The sequence below is a fragment of the Gobio gobio genome (assembly GCF_949357685.1).
Source record: "Gobio gobio genome assembly, chromosome: 11".
Lineage (NCBI taxonomy): Eukaryota > Metazoa > Chordata > Actinopteri > Cypriniformes > Gobionidae > Gobio > Gobio gobio.
Window position 1 is genome coordinate 56,163,215 of NC_137104.1, and position 18,531 is coordinate 56,181,745.

The 18,531-nt window shown below is 39.2% G+C and overlaps 1 protein-coding gene across 4 annotated transcripts in view; it reads left to right on the plus strand.

Moving 5' to 3' along the window:
- LOC307133320 (NACHT, LRR and PYD domains-containing protein 3-like) overlaps positions 1–18,531 on the plus strand; it is a 57,254-nt gene that overhangs the window by 23,389 nt on the left and 15,334 nt on the right. For all 4 annotated transcript variants that reach the window (XM_079828326.1, XM_079828325.1, XM_079828328.1 and 1 more), the window contains 2 exons: positions 3,521–3,691; positions 13,004–13,177. In XM_079828326.1, the coding sequence (XP_079684452.1) occupies positions 3,521–3,691; positions 13,004–13,177 (345 nt within the window). The remainder of the gene's footprint in view (positions 1–3,520; positions 3,692–13,003; positions 13,178–18,531) is intronic.

Genomic DNA, 18,531 nt, shown 5'->3' on the forward strand with positions numbered 1-18,531 from the left:
AATTAAAACTTCAAACCACGACTCACGACTTTGTAGTGTTCCAGACAAAGTCACGCCAAACTGCCTGAGCACAAGGAATTGTGTGGTAGTTAGATGTAAACAAAGCGTGGCGGACCGTACGGGGTGTATGCTCATTTACAATCATTTCTATCGCCAAAGGTGCTTTACTCCTTGCTTATTTGAGGCAAACGGAGGAGAAAAACAGCGCAGATGGCAAGAAAAGCTGTTATACCTTTTATTTTACGTTATTTGTATATTTGTTTCATAAACACCGCATCCGTAGGGGGCTGCTATTGTTGCTTCGCGGGCTATGTGACGTCAAAACTCGTAACTGGGAGTACATCTATCTAGTACGAGTTCACGGGTGGGAAGTCACGGGTTTGACTGCCGTTCCAGTCCACTTTCACGGGTAGAAGGTTGGAAAAACACGGGTTACGGGTTGCCTGGAACGCGGCATTAGTCTGTGTGTATTTAGCCCTCATGTTTGCCATGTGTCTTTGTCTGTTATTGATGTTGTTACCTGCTGAGTAGGTGAGGTTTATGTTTAGCCATGTCAAGTCTTTGTTTTGAGTATTGCCAAGGTTTTGTTTTATGTTTTGATTAAACTGCACTTGGGTTCAACAACTTGCCTCATCAGTGGATAAACTGTGACACATTGATACTAATACTGGTACTGATGTCTCTATGTAAAAAAATAAATAAAATAAAAATAATTCTAGACATTCAGCATTACAATATAGCTTAAAGCTACACATTATGTTTGACAGCCTTAATTTGTGCACATAGGGTTTGGGTAAGAAGTGATTGAAGTTGATTCGGGTGGTTACAGATTTTAGGTCCCAAGAATACCTCTACCCTCAAGCAGCATGTAGAAGTGGGTCTGTCTGAACCTTAGACTGAACCTGTTAACCCCTATGAGCTGTTTTGGGGACCTTTAGAAGTTTTGACATGCTCTGACATTTGTGTTTTTTTTTCAGTTGCTTATAAACACATTAATGGCAAAAGTGTAATTACACTGTATTCAGCACAAACTGGGCTACCATAATATGTGAGCAACATGTATGTACATGCTTGTATTTTTGAGAGACAAATGTTTATGCATGGTTTTTGAGAAAACAAAAAATATTTTTTTAAATTAAGGCCTCAAAACACACAATAGATATGTGTCCACAAGACTTTTGACTCATTGGTGTATTTGCCTAGATTTTTTGCTTTAAACTGATGTGAGGTAGCCTGACGTCATCATACTCAATTCTAGTCAGAATATGAGTCTGATTCTGCTCCATTGGGCTGCGATTATGGGGCGTGTTTCAACCGAACCAGGAAAGACCTCAATTGGATAGACCTACAACCAATCAGAGTAACGGAGCGACGCATAACGTTAGTTGTCAAATGTCAACAGAACTCAACTGCACTGTGTTGCCAAGTCCGCGGGTTGAAGCGACCCCAATTATGTGATATACAGACCCAGGAATGCGAATTTTAGCAGGCAGCCCTGGCAAAATGTTACCCCCCAAATGCCATTTTTTTCCGGAGAACCCCCGACCCGGAAAGCTATTGGGCTTGTATTGGTCTAGATTTGAGTAGCAATTGGGCGGGTTTTGTTGTAAAAACTTGGCAACCCTGTCTGCACACACGCTGGAATAAGTAAGATGAGTGTAAACGATCTTTGCCGGTGTTGTAAAAAAATAATTTAAGGATACACAGAATACTTACCAACATAATCATCATTTCTGAGAGAAATAGTGAAGGTGAATGCATATACGAACAAGCTCTCTGATTAGGATTAGAACAAATTCAACCGAAGCGCTCTTTGGTGACGTGGATGATTTCGTTACTGTTTATCATCTGTCCATCATCGTCTAAAGCCCGCCCTGACAATTTCATTGGACCGAATCAAGTCCAGACCGAACTGCCCGAGCTCAAATGTTGTGGGCGGGGCTAAGTTCGGCTGGCATCCAGGCTAGATGTGAGGATCATTGAGCCTACTCATTCACATAAAACAATACACTGATTTAAAATTTGTAAGACAGTTTTTCTTCACAAAGCCTGTATGCGAGGAGGCGTGATATCTAATGAATAATGATGGAGATCACCTGAGAGGAAGAAAGAACATAATAGCCCGCATAAAGACCTGCATAATGAATGAGCTTAATTCAGGTGTGTGACTGAGAGCAACAGAACATATATTATATATTGTACTTATCTAGTAAATGCATCTTGATTTAAGAATGTTTAAATATTTAGACTAGAAACAAGACACAAATTACGAAGAGCATTTTTGTACTTTTTTTTTGTTTTTGAAAGTAGTCTCATGCTAAAAAATTAAATAATAAGAAATGAAAATTGATACAATTTATACAAAACAAAATTCACTCTAAAGAAAGCAATTCACTTTCTACAAAACAAAAAAATTAACTTTCTACAAAACAACTCAATATTAACTTGGTAAAACAAACTTTGATATTAAATAAAAAAAGTAACATTAGGCTATAATATTTAAACATCAATATGAAGAAAAAGACGTTTTACTGGTACTATATTTATAGCATCTGAGCAGACATTTGCGAATAAAAGCTTTATTGATGTGACACTAGGCTCTTTTACAATAAACACATTATAATCTGTCCAAAACAGGCCAAATAAATCTTGTCTAAACAGCCTTGCGTGTATGACATTTAATGTTGCAACCGGATTCATATTTAAACGGTCTTTGTGCGTTTAATATTCACAGATGCTAACAGAATAAACTTAACAGAATAAAGCCTACCTTACAATCAGCCCTGAAACCGTTGCTTTAAGAAATTAACAGCTTTTCATGAGGAGAATTATAGCTCAACGCGTCTCAAAACGATGTAGCTGAAGTAACGTTACAGCGCTTCACTAGATGTGTTTGTATGAGTTGATGTGTGGGCATTGACGGATAGATCGTCAGTATTTGAATCTGAAAGAGCGTGTGCTCCGTGGGCGTGGGCGCATTAGCGGATAATGAAGTGGCTCACGAAAGACTGACATCTATCACTTTTCAACCAGATTACATAAACACAGCATGTTTGTTTTCAATTTGGTTTACATTGTTTAAAACCTGACATTTCAGTGTTTCTTTAGACATATGTCTCATGTTTGGGAGACAAGTATTCACTAAACTAGAGGTCCTTTACTGAAGACTATCTGAATGAATGTCTTTGACAGAGAGGCTGCAGATTGGGCATCATGGTTGTTTTCTTTATTTTGCAAAAAGCAAAACATTTTGTTTTTATTGTGACTGTACACGAAAAAAATAGAAACTTAACAGATTATAATGATGTATAACACTTGCCTGAATGATAAAAAAACGACAGAGTTATTTGAGTCTCTTTGGCACTGATAAGAAAAAGAGAGAGCCGATCGTGCCGGCGCGACCGCAGACTCGAGAGGTTTAATTATGCCGTGGATTAAGTCTTTCTTATTGTAAAGTTACTGTTTATCTGTGCTGCAGATCCTGAACTAAGAAACTGAAGCGTTTCATTGTTGTCTACAGGTTGAATGAGTGTGGTGTTACAGATGAAGGTTGTGCTCCTCTGGCTTCTGCTCTGAGATCAAACCCACACCTGAGACATCTGGATCTGACATGGAATGAACTAGGAGACTCAGGAGTGAATCTGCTCTCTAATGGACTGAAGGATCCTCACTGTAAACTGGAGAAACTGTGGTAAGATTATATAAATGTCAAAATCATTCTTCATTTTCCACATGTGGTGAATAATCAACAAAATTAACACAAAAACTAAAGGCTAAATATGACCTGCCAGATAATTGAAGATGATTTAAACTTGATTCGATTCTTTCCAAAGTTTTTGACATAATTTTACAATATTAATGATAGTATAAACACAAATGGATGATGTAAAGATGTGACAACTTTGTTTATTAGGGATGTTTATCTCCATAACTGAGGTTGATGCGATACGCATCTCGATGTATGGTCAACAAAACGACACATTAAAGATGCATATGAAGCAGCAACCGATGCGATATGATTCACCCCTATTATGATGCAGTGAGATCCAATTTCAATTCGATTCAACACAATGCGATTCAATGCAATGGAAAAAATATGATGCTATGCAATCCAATATGGAACAGATAGTTCGCTTTTATTTCTTTGGTCCAGAGAGACAGCAAATCATAAATTAACTTAAGTGCCTTCTGACTTTGTGTGTTTCTAAACATTAGATTTGTAACTATTTTGTGGAAGAAATCAGCTCTACCTCTGCCATGTTAACCTATATTCTATGTCAGTGGTTCCCAACTAGGGCTGTGCGATATTGAAGAAAAATGCGATATGCGATATCCTTGTTAAATAATGCGATATTCGATATGCGATATGATATTGCTTTAAGTGTGTAAAATCTATTTAAATTATATAAAAAAAAATATATAAAAACTGAGAATGATACCATTTATGTGTTTCACATTCTTTCTGGGAAAAGAAAGCATCGCTACAACTTCTGAAAGTGACCAGCAGTGTTTTAGCAAAAATTTATGTCACAAATCTGACAATGTAATTTTAACATCAATGTAAACAAACAAAACATGTAATGCCAATATTTAAATACCAAAAACTATTTGCTTGACTTGGTAATATATAGTTACATCAACCTAAAACTTAACATCAAGAACATCCAGGTAAACAAAGACACCTGAACTAGGGGTGGATGGTTATTTTTGTTTTAATTTATTCTTTGTTATTAAAAATTTGAACTAAAAACAGTAGTCTTCACATGAATTAAATATACACTGATACATAATAAAGCTACAAAGGTTATTCAGCCAAGAGCACTGAGTGATTTTCTCTTTTTCTTTTGTTGTTTGACAGACAGCTGCAGGTTTACTGTATTAGCAGGCTGTCACTTTAAGACCTAATGCATGGATCCTATTGACACGCATTCGGTTTCTTTCCCCAACTGATATTGTTCACTTAAAGCATAACCGACTGTGTTTACATGAATACTCATCAAGACCATTTTGACATAACTGTGTGTATTTGACAGCTCGAGTGTGTAACAAGACACGAAAAAAAGAACGGCTTGTGCACACGTTTCGGTGTGTGTCAGACAGCAGACAGCGCGAGACTGCAAAGGAGTTGTTTTTCGCAAGTTATTGTGTTTAATAACTCTTTTTAACGTCAAGCAAGTTTTATCGAAAAGTATTGCGATAATTTCGATATATTGTGCATCCCTATTCCCAACCTTTTTTTGTTATCCATAATAACTCCATGTTATTATTTCTTAAACAAAAGAAATTCAAGATAGATTTAAATCTTCAGTTTTCTTCTTTGCAAACATACGTTGCAGACATTATTTTCAACTTAAAAGTACTTACTCTGCTCAGTTATACAGTAACTTAAATAAGCTCAAGTCAGCCTGCCATACCAAACAAGAGAGAGAGAGCAAAGGACTTCATACTATACATTCAGATTCCGATCCTTCAGAATGATTAAAAACAACAAAATACAAATGAAGAATAAAAACATTCTAAAAACGTGGTAACTCTGTGATCTGAAGGCGGGTCGATGTCATCAGTGGACAGTTCCTCTGTTAGAGCAAGCATTTGTGTCCATGTTTGGAGCATCTGATGCCCATGTGTACATAAACACCACTGATCCTCACAAACATCTCTTTAAAACACGCTGCTTCGGCGTCCGTTATAAAACACTCACAGTACACTAATTATGACACTATGCAAATATGTTGAACTGTGTTCATGCAGAAATACGATGTTATAGCAATCAGTGGGCTGAGAGCACACATACATGGTTTGTTTGTGCATCAGTAATAATGGGCTCGCGCATGCCTAATGTCTGACTCCTGTATGTCACTGTAGTCATCTTTATCACAATCGCAGGTTGAAAACCACTGTTCAAGTCAAGTCAAGTTTATTTATATAGCGCTTTTAACAATGTAGATTGTTTCAAAGCAGCTTTACAGTGTTAAACAGAAAAATAATGCAGCATAATTTTATTCAGCTGTATAGCCATTCTGGAGAAAACGCTGATGTCCTCAGTTCATTTCAATTATCATACAGTGACAGTGTGGGCTTTAGATCAATAATTAGATCAGTAATTTAGTTTATATGGTTAATTTAGTTTATTAATTAGATTTATTTCGATGTTTAGTTTTTTTAGTGTCTAGTGTCTTTAGTGTTTAGTTTTAATTTAGTGTCCCCAACTGAGCACGCCAAGCCAGAGGCAACAGTGGCAAGGAAACCAAAACCCCATCAGGTGACCTAATGGAGAAAAATAAACCTTGGGAGAAACCAGGCTCAGTTGGGGTGCCAGTTCTCCTCTGGCCAATTAACAAACAGCGTATTATTATTATTATTATTATTCTGGCAGCTTTACAGGTCAGAGGTCATAATAGATCGGAATATTCGAGGGACCGGAGGCAACATGCTGTTGACGGATTTATTGAGGTTGATGTTGATTAAATAATTATTAAAGTGCAATATTCGAATGATAGGAGTCAACACGCCGGAGACGGGTTTATTGAGATGCCGTGTCGATGAGGCAGTTGCAGGGGGAGTCTAATCATGGTCTCTGCAGACACTTCAGGGTCCTGTGTTGGTCTTCTCTGGGCGCAGGTCCACCATCTGAACTGGATCCGGCCCGGGATAAAACCGAGTAAACCTCGGGATAAAACAGAGACTATCATTAGCGTAGATGCCATTCTTCTGATGATGTAACGAGTACATCAGGTGTTATGGGAAGTGTTCCCGGTTCCGGCTGACCTAGTTAATGCAGCCTAACAATCATTTCATTGAAAAAGTGTTTTATGTGTATGCCACAGTAAAGAGATGTGTTTTTAGTCTAGATTTAAACTGACAGAGTGTGTCTGCATCCCGAACAATGTTAGGAAGACTGTTCCAGAGTTTCGAAGCTAAATAGGAAAAGGATCGACCGCCTGCAGTTGATTTGGATATTCTTGGTATGATCAACTGGCCAGAGTTTAGAGACCGCAGTAGACGTGATGGAGTATAATATGTTAAGCTCGCTCAAGTATTGGGGAGCTAAATCATTTAGTGCTTTGTAAGTAATAAGCAAGATTTTAAAATGTATGCGATGTTTAATAGGCAGCCAGTGCAGTGTTGACAGAACTGGGCTAATATGGTCATACTTCCTGGTTCTAGTAAGAACTCGAGCTGCTGCGTTTTGGACCAGCTGGAGTTTATTTATTAGGCGAGCAGGGCAACCACCCAGTAGAGCATTACAATAATCTAGCCTTGAGGTCATGAACGCATGAACTAACTGTTCAGCATTTTGCATTGAGAACATGTGCCGTAATTTATATATATTTTTAAGATGGTAGAATGCAGTTTTACAGATGCTAGAAACGTGGCTTTCAAAAGAAATATTGGTATCAAAGAGCACACCCAGGTTCCTCACTGACGACGAGGACTTTACAGAGCAGCCATCAAGTGTTAGAGAGTATTCTAGGTTACTGCTTGTGGAGCTTTTTTGTCCAATAATTAAAAATTCAGTTTTTTCTGAATTGAGTTTCAGGAAATTACCGGTCATCCAATGTTTTATATCAGCTATGCATTCCGTTAATCTTGCGAATTGGTAAGTTTCTTCAGGGCGTGAAGAAATATAGAGCTGAGTATCGTCAGCATAACAATGAAAACTAACGCCATGCTTCCTAATGATATCTCCCAGTGGTAGCATGTACAGGGCGAAGAGTAGCGGTCCTAGCACTGAGCCTTGTGGTACTCCATACTGAACTTGCGATCGGTGTGACATCTTTTCATTTACTGCTACAAACTGATAACGGTCGCATAGGTATGATTTAAACCATGACAAAGCAATTCCACTAATACCTACATAATTTTCGAGTCTATTGAAAAGAATGTTGTGGTCGATAGTATCAAATGCAGCGCTAAGATCGAGTAACACTAATAGAGAGATACAGCCACGATCGGATGATAAGAGTAAATCATTTGTAACTCTGATGAGAGCAGTCCCAGTGCTATGATACAGTCTAAATCCTGACTGGAAATCCTCACAGATTCCATTTTTTTTCTAAAAAGGAACATAATTGTGAAGACACTGCCTTTTCAAGTATTTTTGACAGAAAGGGTAGATTTGAGATTGGTCTATAATTGACTAATTCTGTAGGATCAAGTTGCGGTTTTTTAATAAGTGGTTTAATAATAGCCAACTTAAAAGTTTTCGGTACATATCCTAATGACAAAGATGAATTAATGATATTAAGAAGAGGATCTATGACCTCTGGTAGCATCTCTTTTAATAGCCTAGTCGGTATAGGGTCGAGCATACATGTTGTTGATTTTGATGATTTAACGAGTTTAGCCAATTCTTCTTCTCCTATAGCAGTGAATGATAGTGGTGTCAACAATAATCGATTCAGCGATGCATCGCAATGCGGGGCATGCACGATTCAGCATCGATGCGGCAAAGTGCCATAATCGATTATGTCACCGTTTATTTTCTGGACTTGAGTTGGACAATAAAGTTGTGAAGTTTCAATTACTTCCAGGGTCATAACAACAACAATCAAGATGGCTGAGGCGGAGGGAGATGACCGCGATAGACGGGTATTAAAAACGCACCCAAAGATTGGAAAGCGGACATCTGGGCACATTTCGGATTCTGACGCCGGCTTCACACCGCACGCGGAGCGGTGGGTATGGAGAGCCGGAGCCCGCGCCCCTATTGTGGATTCACACTGGCAGCGTTTGTCTCGCGCGGATATTGCAAATGCAGACAAATATTGTACATTATGTCACATTTACGGTCTTCTCCTCCGAGCCCCGTCTGTCTCGTGCTTTGATTTATGATGGGCAGCATGCTGCAAATGCGACCGTGTTCCCCTCTGTCCCAAACACATATGCATATAACTTGTTGTATATAAGTAGTTCACATGATAAATGTAAGTTAACATTAAAGTGAATATATGCTTCTAGTTTTAATAATTTAAACAGGCTTTTGAAGTTTGGGCAAAAACTTCTGGCAGTGTTGTGTTTTTAATTTTTTTAACAGCTCTGGATGTCATATGGTGATTGTGAAACACACGGGGCACTTCACTACATGATTTCATGGTGGAATTTGTTATTTTCCATGTTAATCTGGTCAGTTTTGATCAAGAACAATACACTGTGGCTTTAAATCAGCGTGAGCAGCGCGGCAAAATAGACTCGGCGCCGAAACGATCGCGGCACTACTGCTGCTTCTCCTCCTACGATGCGCTGCCGCGCCGCCTCTGCGTGCGATGTGAATGCTCTAATCTGTTAACATGGGCGCCGAAAAAAATATGCGCTGCTTACGCCCTGCTAACGCGCCTGCCACACTAAAATCAAGCACGAGAATTGACGAGTCCCTAGTGTCAACGTTACTGTGTGTGTTGCACTGAATATTTTTATTGCTGGGTGCCTGGGTGGTGGTTGTTGTTACAATAGTGTGACTGTAATTACGGATTCATATTTGCACAGGAGTTCATGAAGTGCCCTGTCTCAAAGCTTTTTACTGTACCATTCAATTTTATTTTATTTAATGACATTTATGTCAAAGATACAGGAGAGTGATAATACACACATAGCAGCCAATACAATCTGTTGTTCAATATCTGACTGCTTGTATTGCCTCATGACTGATTAAAAATTTGCCTTGTTGTGTGCAGTAGAATTTTGATGCATCGCAATGCATCGTAGAATCGAATTGAATCGAATCGTTACCTGGTGAATCGTAATCGAATCGAATTGTGAGGGCAGTGCCAATGCACACCCCTAGTGAATGAGTGTAATTTTTCCTCAGTGACGCTACAATACTCTGTCTGATGTGATATTTGTAGTAGACGGCTGCATGGTTAAAATTTTCTTCCTAATATTATCAATCTTACATGTGAAGAAGTTCATAAAGTTATTACTGCTGTGCTGTTTACAATCATCAGAAGTTGAAGCTTTATTTTTGGTTAATTTAGCCACTGTATCGAATAAATACCTTGGGTTGTGTTTGTTTTCTTCCAAGAGAGTTGAGAAATAAGCAGATCTAGCAGTTTTTACGGCCTTTTTGTATGTGATCATGTGCTCTTTCCACGAATTACGGAATACCTCTAGTTTTGTTTTCTTCCAGCTGCGCTCCATTTTTCTGGCTGCTGTTTTAAGGGCCCGGGTGTGCTCGTTGTACCACGGCGTTGGACTATTTTCTTTAATCTTCTTTAAGCGCAGAGGAGCAACTGTGTCTAAAGTACTGGAAAAGAGAGAGTCAATAGTTTCTGTTGCAACATCGAGTTCTTCTATACTATCTGGGATGCTGAGCAGATGATACTGATGAGGAAGATTATTTAAAAAGCAATCTTTAGTAGCGGCAGTGATTGTCCTGCCATTTTTTAAGCGAGGGGGCAGCTTTGCAACCTTAGCTAAATTAAGTATACATGATACTAAGTAAAGATCTGAGATGTCATCGCTCTGCTGCAGAATTTCAACGGTATCAACATTTATTCCATGTGACAATATTAGGTCTAAAGTATGATTATGGCGATGAGTGGCTCCTGACACGTGTTGCCTAACTCCAAAAGAGTTAAGTGTGTCTTTAAATGCTAATCCCAATACGTCTTTTCCGTTGTCTACATGGATATTAAAATCACCAACAATTAGTACTTTATCTACGGCCAGTACTAACTCTGATAGAAAATCAGCAAATTCTTTGATAAAGTCTGTATTATGCCCTGGTGGCCTGTATACAGTAGCTAACACAAATGTTGAACAGGTTTTATCATGTACACTACATAGCATTACATAAAGCACCAAAACTTCGAAGGAATTATATTTGAAACTAGACTTCTGAGTAATACTGAAGATATTATTATAAATTCAGACGCGGCTCATGTTTATAACAATAATCTTGGGGGGGTGGACTCATTTAAGGTAATGTAGTCGTCAGGTTTTAGCCAGGTTTCTGTCAAACAGAGCACATCTAGATTATTATCTGTAATAATATCATTAACAATAAGCGCTTTTGGGGAAAGGGATCTAATATTCAGCAACCCAAGCTTTATCAATTGTTCATCTGTTTTATATCTTTTGTTTATTTGTTGGACATCAATTACATTTTTACTGTTGAATGGTTTTGATGTTTTTTTGTATTTACTAATTCGGGGAACAGACACAGTCTCTATATGATAATATCTAGGTGAAAGAGTCTCTATGTGCTGGGATTTATCTGACTCCGGTAACGTGAGACAGCTAGCAGACGGTCGGTTTAGCCAGTTTGTCTGCTTCCTGACCTGGGCCCTAGTGAGTCAAGGTTTAGTTCTAAGACTATGTGCCAAATTACTAGAGAGAAGAGCGGCACCACCCCAGGAGGGATGGATGCCATCCTTCTTAAATAGGTCAGGTCTGCCCCAAAAACTTTTCCAATTGTCTATGAACCCTATGTTATTTTGCAGACACCACTTAGACAACCAGCCATTGAGTGATGATAGTCTGCTAACTATCTCATCACTCCTTTTTACAGGGAGCGGTCCAGAACAATAAACAGCCTCTGACATCGTACTAGCGAGTTCACACACCTCTTTAATGTTAATTTTGGTGATCTCCGACTGGCGAAGTCGAACATCATTAGTGCTGACGTGAATAATAATCTTAGAGAATTTACGATTAGCTTTAGCCAGCACTTTTAAATTTGCTTTGTTGTCAGGCGCTCTGGCTCCCGGTAAACAAGTGACTATGGTGGCTGGTGTCTCTATCTTCACGTTCCGTGTAATAGAATCGCCAATGACTAGGGCACTTTCAACAGGATACTCAGTGGGTGCTTCACTGAGAGGGGAGAACCTGTTTGATGTTCTAACCGGAACGGAAAAGCGGTTCTTTGGTCTGCGAATATACTGCCTCACTGTTACCCAGTTTCCCTGCTGCGAGGGCCCTGCAGCCGGAACCGAAGAATGTACAGAGTTCACTAAGCTATTCGCATCCAAATCAGTGTCTAAAGCTGTTACATCCTCACTACTCTCAGATAAAGTATGGATGCGTGTTTCTAATTCTGAAATCTTCTCCGTCAGCCTAACCATCTCCTTACATTTATCACATGTGAAGCCCTGTTCGTCAGCGGAGAAGCCTATACTGAACATGCGGCATGTGGTGCAAGTGATAATGACGGGAGAAGACATGACTTACCGTGTTTGTTGATTAATCCAACTTACCACTTACCACAATCGTTTGCTGGACACTATTTACTAATCCAACTTATGAACTCAGAAAAAGGGAGACCCGGGTGCAGAGATAACAAGCTAACAGGCTAGCGAAATGCTAACGTGTGATGGTGATTTAGATTAAAAGCTAGCGATGTCAAATTTAACGTGATAGGCAATTTTTAAACAATTTATGGTGATGAGTAAGTTATATTTAGCAGTAGAAGAAAGAGGAAATATCAAAATAAAGTTCTATGTGACTGTTCTATGTGACTCTCAGGACACGCCTCGGTCTCCGTAGTGTTGTGATGCATCATATTGACGTAGCAGCAGTGGTGATGAGAGAACGCTCTTGAGAAACAGTATAGAGAGGAGAAATCAATCTACATATAAAATATCGGTCACAAATTATTGGTTACTTTGTAAATAATAAAAGTATAATGCATCTCCTAATATTTATATATATATATATATAATCATTAATTTATAACTAAATAATTTCTACCGATGCAAATATGTTATAAACGATGCATTGTAAATCCTTCACTTTTTTATGCCAATGCACTGATGCGAACCGGTGAATCTTACCATCCCTAGTGTTCATATACAGCATGCATACATTTTGTTAAAACATTTTTTAAACATTTTTATGATATTGAAACTTACCCGCTCAAGCAGCATGTAGAAGCGGGTCTGAACCTTAAACTGGAGCTGTTAATCAGGGATTAATCTGTGGATTAAGACTTTCTGATTGTGAAGTTCCTGGTTATCTGAGCTGTAGATCCTGAACTGAGACTGAAGAGTGTCATTGTTCTCTACAGGTTAATGGAATGTGGTGTTACAGATGAAGGTTGTGGTGCCCTGGCTTCAGTTCTGAGATCAAACCCCTCACACCTGAGAGAACTGGATCTGTATGGAAATAAACTAGGAGACTCAGGAGTGAAGCTACTCTCTGATGGACTGAAGGATCCTCACTGTAAGCTGGAGAAACTGAGGTAAGATTGTATAAATGTGTCAACATCCTCCTCCATTTTCTTGATATGGTCAATAATGAACAAAATAAACAAATACTAAACAAGAAAAAATTGTCCTGTTAGATAATTTTGGTGTTTAATCTTCATTAGATTCTTATCAGTTTTTTACAGTTTTTACTTACTAGTACTTATATGTATGATGAATTATTGAAACGGTATAATCAATTTAAATCAGATAATAGCCACAATGTTCAAAGTGTCAAGTCACCTTCATTTATATAGCGCTTTTTACAACACAGATTGCTTCAAAGCAGCTTTACAGTGATAATAGGTTATTAATTTTGCGTTAGAAGAAAAGCTAAAGTAAGTTTTTGATTGATTTATTTCTGTTAAAAAACTCAGTAGTAATTTAATTTGACGACACTTAATCAACACAGTCTTCAACTAAAACAGAAAACCTCCAATGCGCAGCACCTTCACAGGGGAGAGTCTAGTTGGCACGGTCTCTGCTGACACTTCAGGGCTGTGTTGTGATCATGTCTAGGCGCAGGTCCACCATCTGATCTGGATCCGGCAGATTTGTTTAAACGATTTGTTTAAACTAGACATGTGCCGGTATACGGCAATACGATATATCACAATAATGAACATGCACAATATTATTATCGTGGGCACTTCAAAGAATTGAATGCATTTTAGAATGCAATTTTAGAATGCATTTTAAGAATACTTAACCAACGTGCATGAGCAACGCATGGCGGGATGAGTGAAGGAGGCACACTGAATGAAAATGCACTGTCACATTTTCTGACAGCAGATGGCGCTGATGGAACAGCAGAAATGCAGCCGTTTCCCCGGTAATCCTCGTAAACAAAACAGACTCACGCTACTAAACAGTATTCCCACAGCCATTCAGATTTCTGTCTTCGCTATGGTGCTCGTCACATCACCAAATACTTAATATTTAAATAATTACAGCTATTCTTTTTCAAACTTAAACATTGTTATATTTTAATCTGACTACCCCTGCTTCCTGCTTCGCTACTGTTCGGACGCTCTTGCTTACTGCTCCGCACTTTGCTCTATCGCTTCTATATTTTATCTCATAATTTCAACTTCAGCAAATCAGCACAGTGCTCAAACGACAAAGCTTGACTCCAATGATAAAATTAGAAACTCTGGTGACTGGATTACTAAACAAAAAGCGGAATATTTCAACCGACCAGGCTCCCACTGCCTTCAGCTTACATTCCGGAGAAGGGAAAACACAGCTGCCTACATTCAAAAGGATAAGAAAATGCCTCTTCTAGAATCTACTTGCTGCAAAAACTGCCACAGACTTTTACAAAGGATTGCAGTTCTTGAAACAAAGTTATTTGCGGAACCATCCAACCAGACGGATCACACAGCAGAGCTTCATCATGAACACCCTCTGCACACTGCCGGTGAGTCCCATAAATGTAGTGCTACTCAACAGGTAGAGAAACAAGTAACTGATCAACACACTAATCGATGGCACAAACAGGGAGCAAGACCCAAAGGCACTCGAGACATCAGATTGTCACGAGCATCACATATTGCCGCAATAGCATGCTCTACCCCAGACACAAGGATTGCAAACACTAGTTTCCTACCACCAAATATACATCTTGAAAACAGATTTGAAGTGTTAATGAATATGGGTGAGGAATCCCCAAACGTGATGAATGTGACCGAACACCGATCGAATCAGCCCGTAGCTAACACTGATGCTAACAGGCGCTCAAGGTCGAGCAGACAGCGGCCCTCAGCTCAGAGCGCAGCCGAGCCCAGGACTCTGATAGTGGGGGACTCCACAGTCAGAAACATTAGCAGCAGGGATACAACTACATGCTGCCTTCCACAAGCAACTGTCTCTGATGTAAACAGGGAACTTAAGAACATTCTGATGAAACATAAGACTGCAAATCGACTAATCATTCATGTGGGAAAGAACGATATTCAGAGAGAGGAGTCAGAACTCCTTAAGAGGGATTTCAATTAACTTTTTGAAACACTTAGAAAACTGAAAGTTCAGCCGTTCATCAGTGGACCACTTCCAGCAAAAGAACAAATAGGTTCTCACGGCTACTTGGGCTTAATACATGGCTGCAAAAAACCTGCAACATGAAGGGAGTGAACTTTATCGACAAAAACTCAAAGAGCAAGAGTGCTAAAGGACAATATTTATTTTTCCCTTCATCATTCTTCGCTGTGTGTGCCAACCCACTCATCCTGGATGGCACACACACACCATTAAAGAGTATGGACGATCACAGGACTTCATTTCAACACCTGAATGGATATGCGGTTGATACACCCCACAAGGACAATGATAACACCACACAGCCACAACAACCACTTCTCATGGACATACTCCCAGCTGAGCCCCGCCCTCAGAGCTCACCACAGACAGACTGTGACGGATTAGAACTGCTCCAAGTGACACAGATCGAGGCACTAAACAGTAGCATCTCAGCCCAGACTATGGAGGCACTGGTAAAAATGGGGACCATCGGGGGTCAGACTGGTGAACTTTTACGCCTTATGTGTGGTCTGAGCAATAAGCTGGAAGAAATGTCTAAGTCACTCCATGAACCAGACGATAACATATTGCAGCTTCCGTAAACACCAGAGCAACAGCACCCCTCACCAGACATGTTATTCCTCTCTACAGCATCCCCGCTTCTGAGCTTCTGAGCTGCTCTATTTAAAGATGTCTATCAATGTAAGCAAGTATCATTTGGTGACTATTTGTCTCTAGAATATCTGGGCATTGTGCTAAAAGGTGCACCACGCATCCTGCTTATCATTATTTACAGGCCTCCGAAATATTCTCCATTCTTTATTGATGACTTTACAGAGCTGTTATCAGCAATCACATCTGAGTACGACTGTTTTGCTATCGCTGGTGATTCCCTTTAAGACCTAAGGGTATTTTTACAATAAATTTTCCGCCTGGTTTTATTTACTAAAAAAGCTTGTAAAACATCAACCCTGTTGTGCACAGACAATTGAAACACCTCTTTTTTTTCAAGACAAGTTGCACTGTCAGTATATTTGTGTTGCATTGATGTCACCTGAATGTAAAATAAGTTATGGGACCATAAAGACAAATGAAAACATAAAACGGAAATTGAATCACTCAAATATTTATTGAAAACACACACAAATAAATAAAAGCTAAGCATATTTCCTTTGGAAAACAGTTTGTTCAAGTCTTTGGAGTCCTGGAACTCAGGAATAAACATGAGAACTTATACAGAACCAAAACTATTTACATTTTTCCAAAAAAAGTCCAGGCGTTTTTGGCCTCTTTGGATTTTGGATATTTACTGGTGCCAAGCCTCAAAACAGTTCCTATCAGGAACTTCTCCTCAAACTTTCTCCACAAAACTACTCAAAACTGCAGCGCGTCTCTCTCTCTCCTCAACACAACTTGCCGTGCGTCTCTCTCTCTCCACAATAACAGCGCTGTGGTTCATGCGTAATGACGCACACCAACGTGGATGACGGATCAGCCTGTCATTGGTCAAACCCTCATCCAAAATGGCAGCTAGCATCGAGCTAGCGGCAAAAATGACGGAAAATTTATAAATTATGGACATCAAGTGGATAAATCTTGGATGTAAGCGTTTTGATTTATTGCTGAACAACTCCAAAAAGATGCACATGTTCCAGGCTGGATAGAAAACCTTCTGTAAAGGCTACAAAGACACCAAAGACACCTCCGTGATGGCTAGCTCGTTAGCTTTCTGCTGGAAAAAACGGTAAAAAAATCGATAAAAGTTTCTTGAAATAATATAAATATTTATCGGAGGTGCCCTGTGACGTCGTGGGCGATGCCGTCGGGCTCTGAGGGTTAACATTCACATTGACAATGCTGAATCCAGTACAACAAAAGATCTCATGACTGTTCTTAACACTTTTGATTTGACACATGTTCACGGACCCACACATGATCGTGGACACACTCTAGATTTACTTATCAGTAAGGGTCTAAACATTTTATTGATAGTTATTAAGGATGTGGCGCTGTCTGATAATTTCTGTATTTTCTTTGATATTTCAATCTCTCCTGCCATTGAAACTAGATCTGTCTCTGTCAAAAAGAGATGCTTAAATGAGAACACTAGTGTGCTATTTATGAAGGCTATATCTCTAACACCAAGCATATCTGCAGACTCTGTTAGTTTTCTCCTTGACTCTTTTAACTCAAAAGTTAAGAGTGTTATTGATGATATTGCTGCTGTGAAAGTCAGAAAAAAGAGTGGCAAACAAAAAGCACCTTGGAGAAACTCAACAGCAGTGCAATTAATGAAAAGACAATGCAGGAAATCTGAAAGCATGTGGCGAAAGACAAAACTTGTAGTCCATCACAAGATCTATAAAAACAGTCTTTGTGCTTTCAATGTGGAACTAGGCAAAGTTAGACAGACCTTCTTTTCAAATATAATAAACAGAAACATAAACAACACACGCACTCTTTTTGCTACTGTAGAGAGACTAACAAACCCCCCGAGTCACATTCCCAGTGAAATGCTCTCAGACAGCAAATGTAGTGAGTTTGCTTTCTTCTTCTCCGAGAAAATCAATAATATCAGAAATGCGATCAGCACATCGTTGAGTTGCTCTGGGGTGAGTCAGATCAGACCACAACCTCAGAAAATTACTATGACTGATTTCGAAGCAATTGATGGTAAAATTTTAGAAGAAACGGTACAGCACCTTAAAACATCAACCTGCGCCCTTGACACACTCCCCACTTCTCTTTTCAAAAGCCTGTTTATCTGTATAGAATCAGATCTCCTAGAAGTGGTAAACGCCTCACTTCTTTCTGGGACTTTTCCAAACTCCCTTAAAACCGCAGTAGTTAAGCCTCTCCTGAAAAAGAGAAATCTGGATAACTCCATATTGAGCAACTACAGACCAATCTCAAATCTCCCCTTCATAGGCAAGATCATTGAAAAAGTTGTTTTCAGTCAGCTGAACAAATTCTTAAGCTCAAACGGATACTTTGACAATTTTCAATCTGGTTTCCGACCGCATCACAGCACAGAGACGGCGCTCATAAAGATAATAAAGGATATTCGCCTAAATACAGATACAGACAAAACATAAATTCTGGTACTACTCAACCTCAGTATGCATTCGACACTGTTGACCACAACACTTCTTGACAGGCTAGAAAATTGGGTTGGGCTTTCTGGAATGGTCCTCAAATAGTTCAGGTCATACTTAGAAGGGAGAGGCTATTATGTGAGTATAGGTGACCATAGGTCTGAGTGGACATCCATGACATGCAGAGTCCCACAAGGGTCAATTCTTGCACCACTCTTATTCAATCTGTATATGCT